The sequence below is a fragment of the Drosophila willistoni genome, assembly GCF_018902025.1.
Source record: "Drosophila willistoni isolate 14030-0811.24 chromosome 2R unlocalized genomic scaffold, UCI_dwil_1.1 Seg167, whole genome shotgun sequence".
Lineage (NCBI taxonomy): Eukaryota > Metazoa > Arthropoda > Insecta > Diptera > Drosophilidae > Drosophila > Drosophila willistoni.
The window spans coordinates 22,018,291-22,031,211 of NW_025814050.1; the positions used below are offsets into that span (position 1 = coordinate 22,018,291).

At 34.6% G+C, this 12,921-nt stretch overlaps 2 protein-coding genes across 5 annotated transcripts in view; one reads left to right on the forward strand and one right to left on the reverse strand.

Annotated features, from left to right (window-relative positions):
* The window catches only part of LOC6642045 (mitogen-activated protein kinase-binding protein 1), a 77,061-nt gene that overhangs the window by 25,532 nt on the left and 38,608 nt on the right, over positions 1-12,921 (reverse strand). The window lies entirely within an intron of this gene.
* LOC6642514 (adenylyl cyclase X E) lies at positions 8,228-12,372 on the forward strand. Its single transcript, XM_002065595.4, has 10 exons — positions 8,228-8,342; positions 8,391-8,531; positions 8,600-9,978; positions 10,035-10,361; positions 10,424-10,547; positions 10,624-10,985; positions 11,045-11,139; positions 11,200-11,351; positions 11,409-11,550; positions 11,607-12,372. The coding sequence occupies exons 1-10, from the start codon at positions 8,268-8,270 to the stop codon at positions 12,182-12,184; spliced, it is 3,375 nt and encodes a 1,124-aa protein (XP_002065631.2). The 5' UTR covers positions 8,228-8,267; the 3' UTR covers positions 12,185-12,372.

The following is a 12,921-nucleotide window of genomic DNA, read 5'->3' on the forward strand; positions in this document are numbered from 1 at the left end:
GATATGATTTCAAATGTAACTTTTGTTTTGAGTGCTAATCAACAAGTAATGTCGTGATGATAAGAGGAGATAAGGTCGCAGCAGGCGCCAATATGAAAGGGGTTCCAAAAACCTGAGTAGGATCAACAAAAATAATTTTTTTCTTAGCTAAGTTTACTGAAAACTTAACAAATACCTTTAATATGAATACATATATCCCATTAAACCTTTTAAGAGTTTATTCTTTCTATTTATTTTGATGGTTATTAACATATGCAAACCGCAAATTACTACTCAAGCTTTTTCTCTCTGAATATTACATTGCATATTGCTAACGAAAGCTAAAATAATGTGCTAAAAAATCGTTTTTAAAAGGTATGTTAATTTAGTTGTGGCTGAAAAAGAAAAGAATTGTTAAAACAAAGCCATCAGCTAGAATGGACCCCACACACGGACAGAAAAGTTGATTATGCTTGTGATTGGCAAACAAACGATGTGGTAAAAAGTTATGCAAATGAGTTGGGTCAATGGAGGAGAAAGAAGGTGTGGATAGATAAACACACATCTAAAACCAAATAAACGACCCATAGATTGAGAGATTGATAAATTGATTACTCATCTAGGCTAAATGACTTCCAATTAATTCTTGGATTAAGTTACCAATTTTTTTTCAACCTTAATTTGCATATTTACTTGAAGTATTCTCGCTTGCATGAAGTGCATTCAAATTGTGTGGGTGGCCAGAGTTGGCAAAAAGAGTCGACAAATTGTTATGACTCTTGTTACTTTGATTTTTACAGCTTGTTGAACACAATCTTTTAATGTGGCACAAAATTCATGACCATCATATAAAAGTCAATTTAATCTGGCTATAGCTTTTGCTTGAGTAATTCCAACTCCAAGTTGGGTCAATAGGTTCGAGGGAAGAACGTAATTTCTCACACAAACCAAATTTTGAGCCAAACTTCCGATAATAAAAATCACAAATAAAAAGACATACACAAATGAATCGTGAAATTGTTCTAACGAATTTAAAAATACTCTTCAACAACTCTAGTTAAAACTCACTAATGAAATGAGAAACAATTTAGAAGTATAATATAACCTTAAAGACAGTCTGAGGTCTATGTCCCAATGTCTGTTGCATACGGCCCAAAAACTAAAACTATTATACTATATACAGAAAAGAGTATATAAGTGATAAATATACTTGTTTATTTCGTATGATTTATGATAAAGTTGAGCTCCCTGGACATCTAACAAAACGATGTGTGAATAGTCTCAAAGGCTCCGAAATGTTTTCGAAATGTTTTATTAATGCATTTCCCAACACGCAATTGCAAAAAGAACAAAATAGAAACAGAAACAGAAGAAAAGAAAGAATGAAGCAACAAAGATGAACAAGGGGAGATACAACAAAAAAACCGAGATTTGAAAACAAGAATGATAATAAAACTGACATCATCTCTCGAAAGCTTTGAAAAGCTTAAGTATCTTCAATCTCATTAGAAATGCATTTGACGAATTGAAATGAACAACAGAATCAAAAAGTTAAAAATAAACGTAAATCAAGGGGTGATATAGACATTAATATACCCTGGAAAAGGTTGGAATTTATATTACTGAAAACCCACAAAGAAAACTTTAGGATCTTTGGAATCAAATTCTCTATACTTTTATAATTTATTCACAATATGTATACCCAAAATTTAAAAGGGTATTAAAATTGTGATTCAACCGAGTTTTGTCGTGCAACTAATTAATAAATCAACCAGTTAAACAAGTGACTGAGCGAAACAGCAAAATACGAAACATTCGAAAACAAGCGGATAAATTGTCAGCCAACAAATTATCTTAACTACATTAGGAACTGAACTACGTGGGCTGATTTTGTATTCCCCTTCTGACCTGTGCCGTGAAAACTTTCTTTAACCTCAATGTCGAAATCTGTGGGCGTTAACTGCTAATGGTATATGATCAACAGTCTGATTATCTTCAAAGTGCTTTACACTTTACACTTTATGTAAATTAGTTAAATCTTATCCCAAGACAAATGCTTCATTTAACCTTTTGTCTTTGTTTCTGTCTCTTTGTTAAGTTCTACTTCATTACAAAATCTATATGTATTTGTTTAAACAATTTTGTTATATTGTTGAGTTGCGTTGAGTTGAGTCGAGTGCCTCGAGCGTCAGATTGGCTGGCAGGTTTCTTCGGTAGCTTTATAGATATAATATCTGAGCATATTGCAAACAAAAAACATTTAGGAGTGCCCACACATCAATCAAATGGTAATCATGTGGGTTGGGTAAAGAAAAACATACACAAAAACCAATATTGAGTTTGACAGGTGAGGAGCAGAGAAGAACGAAAAACAAAACAAAAAGAACATGATATGTCAAAAAAAGTTGCCAAAAATCAAAGCAACAATTTATAAGAATATTTTTTTTTAGAGGAATGCAAGAATGATTTAGAATTCCAGTTAAATTTATAGGAAATAGTCGATCAAACGAATGTTGCAAAAACCGATCAGGTTTTTATTCGTTTTTTGTTTGTTTTGTGTATGGGTAAAAGAAAATAAAGACGATAAAAAATATTAAAACTCATAAACTCATTAAAAATATTCAGAGAATTAGCAATTTTCTATAGAGTTAGAAAACTAATGGAGATAATTTCTTTATCATACTTTAATATTTCTGATACAATTTATCTGATTTTTTTATTTATAACTTTTGTGGCAACAAATAAGTCTGCCTATTTCCTTATGATATAAAAAGGGATTACCAATGCAAAGGAGTTAATTAAGGTCATTTCATTTTATTTGACTTCCTTGTACTAATATAAAACACAAATACAATTTGATAAAACTAAGTAAAACATTCATTTTTTTATATTTGCAAACATTTTTGACTTTGGCTTTATGTTCTTTTTTAAATTGTTTTGTAAAAACAATCATGAAATTACTTTGGGGACCATAATAATGTAAGTAAATTTTGGACAGCTTTGTGGACACCAAGGGACGAGCGACAAAACTCGACGTTTAACAACTTCAAAAGATTCCGCCATAAACCAAATGAGTTTTAGTTTTTTTGTCGAGCCACTACAAATCACACTTATACACATAAAAAATTAGGCAACAACAACCAACGCTAAACAAATTATTTACAACAAACAAAAACACAAATGTAATTGCGCGTGTCGAAATGTAGAACAACAAGAAAACCACACAAACAAAAAAAAACTTAGCCAAACCAAAGCGGTTTACAAATACATTATATACCTATAATAGATACATACTCGGTTAAATTCTAAGCTCTGATAAATGTTTTGACTATATATTTAAACAATTGAATTGTATTTGTTGCTGCCGCCGGCCGGCTTTGGCCGCAATTGAAATGCACGACACACACACAACTACACAACAGAATGGAGAGAGAATACTGGAAAAAACAAAAAGTAAAACAAATAAAATGCTTACTGCATTTTAAAGTTGCTCAACTCAAGCCTCTTCCCTTGTATGTGGTGTGAAAGAATGAATGAATGAATGACACGCCAGACAGCAGCAGCAATAACAAATGAAAGAGAGTCATGAAGATAAAAAGTGTTAACTACATTTTCATTGTGCGGTTAACGGCAGCAGCAACTGTCAGACCAAGACCAAGACCAAGACGTGGGGCACCGCATTGTGGCAGCAAATGCTGCCAAATGTCTCTCATTTCTCCCCTGAGTGCCTCAAACTCCTGCCTCTACCGACATTTCGTTGTTGTTGCTGTCAAATTGAGCTTAGCGATTGCATAAAACTTTAAAGCCGACTGCGAATTTCGAGAGCAAGTCGAGAGAGTGAAGAAGTTGGTAAAGAAAATCTCTTACAAAATATTTGGCCATCAAATTGCCGGCTGATGCAAAAACAAAAAAAAACTGTCAAACTGACAGCTGACAATCAAGCTGAGATTCTTGGAAAAGGTTAGAAAAAACCTTTGATTTAAAAGAAAACTTTAACTTTATTTTTAATTTCTAGTTTCCAAATGGTTCAGTTGGTTGTTTAGTATGGTGAATTATTATTTTATGGCCGCTGGATAATATTTAACTAAGACTAAGGCAAATACTACCAATCACATATGAAATTAACACATTAACTCTTTAAAAATAGAATGTTACATCTATAATGTTTTAGTTTAATCTACAATCTACCTAGTATTCGCTAAATTAGTTTGATTTAGTCCATTTTTAGCAAACTAGATGCTAAAGTATTTATAATTAATCGCCACTTTCTATTTTGTCATCTAAAACTAACTCAATGAAATTAAGGATAGAATACTTCTTTTAATTTATTGTACTTTTTCTAAACCTTCATTTAATTATGTTGGAATTTTCTTTTTAAATATTTATTTATTAAAATACTTCTTCCATAGTGTCACTTGATTTAGAAGACCAGTTTAGATAGCATTGTTTAATTATTTGGTTTATTTTAAGATTTTGGACTATTACGTAAGCGCATTTAATAATTCTGTGCAAATAAGTTAAAAATAATAATTAACTCACTCGAAATCAAACTAGAGTAAGTCACAGAAAGCTCACTTATATCTAAATCGTGAAAGCTTATCAGAGAACAGCAAGAAAACAGCAAGCTTTTATTAAAGCGTGTCCAGTTATTCAAATAAGTCGAAATCGCGATAAGCATATTTAATGAATACGAAAACTATTCAAATTGCATGCTACGACTTATATGATATATGTTCACGAATATATTTGACTTAGAAGGGAAGCAAAGACTAGTCACGTTTTTCCTGTGCTCAATGCCAAATTGGCAGGTATGCAGATTGAAAAGGTGTAAAAGGTATGAATTGAAATCAATATTATTACATATTTATGATCGAGGACTGAAAAGCCATATTAAAAAATGTGTATTGAATGAATGTTAGTAGCTCTTCCTGTAAAATATATATACTTAACACAATACTTTTTTATCGCTTTTGATTTTTGATTGCAAGTTTTCATTTTCATTTCAATGGCACTTCCAAAAAATAGATATTGTAAGTAGTTCCACTTGGTTACCTGAAGTTCAAGAACTTCATTGATATGCTTGGGATGAGCCTTTTTTTTTGTTTTAAACCAAAATAGAGTTCGTCACGCTTACCTGGCTAATCACCATATTGTTAGCTTTATAACCCGACTCTGACACTACCAGCATTTTGTACAATATTTGGTTCAGTGGTAACTTTTCTCCAATGCCTTCATTTTTTGTGTTTGGTTTTTTTGGCGCAATTCGGTTCATTGACACTTTCCGTGTTGTATGTTTGTTTGTTTTGGTCTCACCTCTATCTCTGTCATTTGCTCGTCTAACTGTTTTGCATTGTTTTATGGTCAGCCCGACTGCCATTGCTCACACATGGGAACCAACGCCATGAGCAACAAACTATGTTTTCTATGTCTATATATACATATGTATGTAATTTAAACGATGTGCTGCAACAGTTTCCATTTAATAAAAAGGTGACACAAGGGGTTAGGGTTAGCCCTCAACATTTACCGGTTCGTTCATTTAATGTAACCAGTTGTAATAAAGAAATGCCGGCATACACAGCGACAGAGGGAGAGAGAGATAGAGAGAGAGCGAGAGTATATGTGCTCTATATAGTGTTCTTGTAATTAGTCTTTGGGCGTTTTGTCAGTTTAGCTCTTTGTCACGTTTTTGTAGACTTGTTTCTTTCATTTACAACTTCTTTGGCCCAGACATGGAACTTCCATGAATTATTTATATGGTTTTTGACAGGTAAAGATATGTATGTAGTAACTGCATGGAGAAAGCTGTTAATTGCGAATTAATTTTTAATACAGTTTACTCAATTCATTTAATTAGTTCAGTCATTTTGTTTTTTTTTGGCATGACCGAGGGATCATCAACTATTTATCATCAATTTAAGTAAGGGTCATCAGAGTTGTATGTTAATTATATTTGGTGAATAACCACCAAAGGAGAGATCCATACAGCTCTTAACAAAACATAATGAAAAGAATAATCGAAAAATATTGGGAAAGCCAAAGAAAAAGCATCCAAATTTTTTAAAGTAAATATAGCAATTCGGTAGACAGTTGGAAAAGTTAAATAAATTTGTAAATAACCGATTTGTAACAAAGTTGTTTGAGAATTAAAATGTTTGAAATAATTTTTTGTAATGGAATTTGCCAATTTACTTGCAAATTTCCAGAACCTTATTCAAACTTTGAATTGTGATATTTTGTATCTGTTGATGAATTTCCTTACTAAAATATCGAAAGGAAATTAATATCGCATGCAATTAGTCTTAAGCTAATACCAAACCTTATATAAGTTGTGATTGTTCTAGGATGACAAGGTATTTGAATATTTATTTGTGATTTAGAAAATAAGCATAAACTATGTAAACTAAATTTTAGTTTATAAATTTGCTCAACTAGACTAATAGTTTACACCTGCTGCAGCTTCTTGTTGATTGAAACAAATGCAAATTTAATTTAAAATTAATCGTCTAGCTAATATGAAAAAGATGGAACGCCCTATAATACATACATATATACACAGTATGAGAGATCCATATGCCTAAATGGCATACACCCACAGAAAGAAACATTAATCATACTAATGGGCCAACACTTTTTCTCTCGCTTTTGGAAAATTACAATTTAGCAGTAGGAAAATAACAAGACCTGGCACAAGAGAAGCAGCAGCAGCAGCAGCAGCCGCATGGGTGACTGAGCGTGCCCAAAAGGGAAAACAATTTTCAGGCGGCCAAGCGGCCAAGAGTTTTCCACATCGCCGAACAAAAATTAGCAGAGTAGAGGGAGAGATAGAAAATAAAAGAGATCAGTCTAAGAAAATTTACAAGCTCCTTATATACTAGATAGATATACTTTACATACAGACATATATTAGCTTACTGATTTTCAATAAAGGAGAAAAAAGCAGCGCGCCGGCTAAAATGTAAATTTTTGGGAGAGAGAAAAAAAAAAACGCGACATGGAAAAGTTGAAAGTAAAAGGAAAGCAAACGATGACTTTCCCAAAATAAAACAGAGGCACAAAGCGTCAGACCACTTTGGAGTGGTCCGGTCCGGTCTGGGTCTGGGTCTGGTCTATCTCAAAAAGTCTCTCTGCTATGTGGCGTGGGTGTGTTCACTTCAAAAGCGCAGTCAGGGGGATTAGCATATATTAGCGCCCCAAGCTAATGGACAACAACAACAACAACAGCAGTCAAAGTGCATTGAATATCATGCATTTTTCTTACCATTTTTGGGATGAGAAGTTACTTGCCAGCTCGTTTCATTGTTTTAATTTCTTGACTTTAAATTAAACTTTGCTTAAGCCTTTTGGCATAAATTAAGAAAATATAAGTTTGACTTTGGTTTGGCTTTTGTTTTTAATCTTGAAGTCTGAAATCTACCAAGGAGTAGACAGAGACTAGGGGTGGGAGGACACAAGCATTGACCCGGTGTGGTGACTAGACTTTCAATACTTTGTGGTCGTGTTTTGTCGCATGCCCAAAAGCCTTTCAATTAAACAAGGCGCACGTTTTTTTTGTTTCTCATTCAATAGGCGGCTGAGTTAGACTCAGATTTACAGTCAGAGTTGGTGAAAAATGCATTTTAACGCCAAAGTTCGATAGCGCTAAAAAACAACAAGAAAAACACAAACACACACACACACACACACACACACACACACCCAAAGCAACAAACATCAAAACAATGTTGCAATTTATATATATAGAGTAAATATGGTGTATGGACCACAGTATTCTCCAAATAAAGCAAACTTTCTGTGTGGTTTGAGTTTTTAAATAGAATTATTTCGCTTATGCAGGCTCGAAATGGAATTAAATTAAAACAATGTTCACTTTCTATATCGAGTGTTCTTTTTTGACTCATGTTAATTGGTTAAGAATACCCATAACACGTATATTTTTATGATCTAATAGAAAAATAAATTTAATTCGGCCATGTTTTGTATATATTTAATGGATTGTTTCCAATTCATATGGGTTAACTCGCTTTGAGCTCATGGATTCTGTTTTTGGAATATTACAAGCTTATCCAGAATATTGCAAAAGTTAATGGGACACAGTGCGTATGTGTAATTTTTTGCAGAAAAGACTTTACTCACAAAAACAAATCAAATAGATAAACGAACTGAAAAATCAGAAATATCTTAGTGCAAGCAGAAAACAAACTTAAATTTGAGAATAAAATAATCAACTTTACTTTTCCTTTTACCTTATCGAATCATATAATTTCTCTCTGAATTGGAATTTCAAGATGTCCAAACATCGTTTTGAGAAATGTAGTTATAATTATGGCAAGGAATATCTTTGGGAGAGTTCCACTCTTACGGTAAGTTCCAGCCATTATCTATGCATTATCTATAATCCATTTCATTAGGCCAAGTGTAAGGAATTGGGACTGGAAAAGGAATATTATGAATATGTGACACGTCTGCGTCTCAGAGCTTTGGGTATCTTTGTGATACTTCACACTGTATATACCTTTGTGCACTGTATCCTGCTGCTGTCAACAAGTGGTGTAGGTTTTGAAAAAGTGATCGGATATAGAAAGCTGATCTTAGTAATTCCTCTGTTATTTCTAAACAGCATCCTCATATAATTTATATTGATGTTTGTTGTTATATGATCGCTTATACTATATTCATATCGGTGTTGAGCATTAATTTCTTTGAGGAGTATGTGACGAAACGACCCTGGCTAATGTATCTGTCGTCTGTGATTGCCACAGTTGTGTGGGTGGGAGTCGATCTGACATTGAATATGTATCATTATTATGTAAACGATTGGCTATTAACTTCAATTTATGACTCTTATTCGTTATATATGATCTACATGTTCTTGCCCATGCCACTTTTAGTGGGACCACTATTGCTGGGTACTTTGGTATCGATTTTATACGTTACCTATTTTATGACTTATGTTGCCGAGAAATTTCAGTATGAACTCACGGATCTCTATACATATAACTATATGAGCGTTGATCTATCACATTATATATGCTTCAATCTTCTGGGAACATTCTTTCGCCTGATGAGTGACATTATAGTGCGTTCTTCGTTTCTGGATCGTCACCAGTATGTAATGGAGAACATTTGGTTACGCAGCGCCAGACATCAGGAGAAGATGCTTCTTCATAACATTTTACCGCCACAAATCGCAAGACCCATACAGGATGAGATGCGCAGTCGTATAGCCCAGGGCAAGAAGGGTGTCGAGACCCATCATCGTCTATTTGACTCTTCGGATCGCATTATGGCGGTGCAAATCCATCCTGAAGTTACTATCCTCTATGCGGATGTGGTTAACTACACCCAGCTGACCACAACATTGACTGTGGAGAAGCTAGTGACACTGCTTCATGATCTTTACGGTAGATTCGATTTGGCCGCCTCACATTTTCGTGTGCAACGTATTAAGTTCTTGGGCGATTGCTACTATTGTGTAGCAGGTCTAATACGTCCCAATCCCGACCATGCAAAATGCTGTGTTGACCTAGGCCTCTCAATGATCGCTCACATCAAGGATGTTAGACAGGAGCGTCAGCTGGATATTGGTATGAGAATTGGTGTTCATTCGGGCAACCTCTTTGCGGGTGTCATTGGTGAGGCAAAGTTGCAATACGATGTCTGGGGTCAGGATGTGACCATTGCCAATCGTCTGGAGTCAACAGGTTTGCAAGGACATGTTCACATAAGTGGTAGCACATTAATGAATCTCGATGCTGACGAATATGTAATCCTGCCTGGCACTCCGCAAGCCGCCAATGATCCATTTCTACAGATGCACAATATAAGCACATATCTAGTGCAAGCCGATAACAGTTATCGGGCTAGCACACAAACAATCGAAATAGTTGATTCGGTGTCAATTCTGAATTTACGTTCAAGACCGGAAGGAAGTATTGAAAATGCGGCTAGTAGGGAATTGCACGAAGAGTTTCGCAAAATGCCCTTGGGTGCCAGAAAGTAAATATATTCTTCTCAGCTCTCTCGCAAGTCTCCATAATCTTAATCTCTTTCAGCATTGGGTATTTTCTCACATGTCGAGAGGCCAAGGGCGAACATACTCATGTACCCAATTTGTTGACCATGTACTTTCTGCATTTTCGAGATCCAAGTTTGGAATGGAAATATATGAGACAGCCGGACTATATGTACAAGTATAGCTTGCTTTTCGCCTGGTGTATAGGAGTTAGCCTTGTCTATATACAATTGGTAGATCACAGTGGCCCAAATATCTATTGCTTTTTATCGGATTTTGTGGTGATATTACTGTTGTCTTCATTTCTCTTCGTTTCCTGGTATAAAAAAATTTGTTGGTGGCGATATGGAAAAGCAACACAGGGCGGGTAACAATTTGTTATTCTATTTCCAACGGCAATCGCCTTTCAATTTCAATTTTCATTTATAGATTCGGTCGATTTAGCTGTCTAATGTTTCGCATCAAAGATACTGTTCAAAAAAGTTTGTCATTACGAATTTCAGTGTATCTATTTATTATTATAGCCTACTATCAAATTCTTGGGATTATAGTGGTAAATTATATATGTATATACTTTTGTATATAGAGAATTGCAGATATTGAAACTCTTCTTCTTTTGTTATTTATAGGTTGATTGTAATCGTGAGGAATATGCTGTTCTTCATATTGAAAATAAATTGTATCAATACGAAATGGATGTCAATATGTGTTTCCGTCCTTGGGTATTAACCAACATGGTGGCCCTAATAATGGGTGTGAGTTTCACTTTTACTCGCATTCCATTTTTGGTCAAGACATTGGTTAGCTGCATAGAGGCCACAACTTATTTGGTCATACTATTCTTTCAATATGAATATGTGTTCCATCATAGTACCACAACCAATCCGTTTTACAATTCCGAATATGCTCATTGTACGACCATTATAGTAGCCTTAATTACATTATATCTAAAGGAGAGGCAAACCGAATTCAATAGCAAAATCAATTATCAGTAAAAGACTCTCAAAACTCTTCTAGTGACTTATTCTACATCTTTTCCTTACTTTGCAGTTGGCGTACCGAATTGAAAAAGAAGCAAAGGGATGCCCATTTGACAAATGTATCGATTACAGTTCTATTAAATAATATTTTACCAGCTCATGTGGGTAAGTTTTTGAGAATGCACTAATTTAATTTCTATTAACTCGATTTGCTCTTGATTTTAGTGAATGTCTATTTGACTTCATTGGCTAAACATGAATTGTATTATGAAAATTATAGTATGGTTGCTGTAATGTTTGCCTCCCTACATAATTTTCCTATAAACCTTCATAGATTGCGTATTCTAAATGAGATTATTACTGAATTTGACAGAGTGGTATGTATTATTAATTTGTATCAATTTCTTGAATGTAATGCTCCTCTCTTCTTTAAGCTTCTTCATTATAAAGAGTATTTTGTGGTGGAGAAAATCAAAATAGTCAGTTGCACTTATATGGCGGCTTGTGGCCTAGATGTAAATTTTGCGGGTTCCATTAGCCGACCGTCAGAAAATCCTTCCGCATTAGTCGATGAGGGTAAGAGATTGCCGACTTAACCCCAAGAACCTTTTCCATATTCAACTTTTTTTCAGTGGAGCGTGCCCGAAAAACTCGAGCTACTTTTATATCGGAAACTGATTCCGGTAATGCCGAGTCTGATAATCATGACGAAGTTGTCTTTGTAATGGCCACCTTTGCTTTGGATCTATTGCGTACCCTGTGGGCCTTCAACAGTGCGTATAAAGAGTTAAGATTCGAAAGAGCTTTCAGCACTAGTGAAATGAGCATTGGCATATCCAGTGGCCAGGTAATGGCCGGTGTTGTTGGCGCCTCTCAGCCCCATTATGACATCTGGGGTAATCCTGTTAATATGGCCTCTCGCATGGATTCTACGGGATTAGACGGTCATATTCAAGTTACCGAGGAGACTGCAAATATATTAAAAGAATTTGGTCTCGAATGCATTTACCGTGGAATGACTTATGTGAAGGGACCTGGCCTGATACCAACATATTTTGTGGCCATTGATAGTGATTACAATTTTATTGAGTCTTCATTGGTCGCTAGGCATATGCGTTCAGGTGAACGTCGCACAACCATAGTAAACTCAATGGTAAACAATGAGTATTCATTGCAACCTAGTTATGATTCGGATAAGTATGATGATTAAGTGCAAAAATTAATTGAATATTATTCATACAATGACTTTAATGGGGAAACGGAGTAACTATTTTCAGGCATCATGGGAATAAAATTAAATGAATATTAGAGAGTCCAATCTCTCTCTCTCTCACTTTACTGAAGATGCTTTTAATTCTATTATTAAAATTATTTTATATTCATTTTGTTGTCATTTAAGCAGTGTGTTTTCCTAATTCTCTAGAAGCAATAACCACTGTATTCGGTATGTTTTTTGTTGTTGTTGGCTGTCTGATTTTGAGGCCAAATTGGGTTGGGGCAACAAACTGAACTCAAACTGGCTGCTGTACATTTGACTGACTCATAACATGGTGCATATTGATCCAATTCTCTGTTATTTTTCTGCACAAAATGAAAATCATACATAACAAGATATTCATTCATACATACAGAGAAGTAACTAAATGATGTATGACTTTGGCAGAATAGGGCAAAAAACTGGATGCCATTTATAATGGGGAAAACTTAATAGGGCGTGGCGCAGCAAAGCAAAATTCAGACAGGGACAAAGACAATCTCTATTCAGATATATTCAACAGAATAAATGCGAGAAGGCAAAAAGAGATCAAAGTTGTTTTTTTAATTCATTACTTTTGCAATCGTAATTCAATTTTAATTAATCATTTCAATGGCAATGTTGTTGCCTTTTCCTGTATTGTGTTGGTATGGAAAGTTGAAGTTGAAAGTGTGGCACCAAACACGGATATG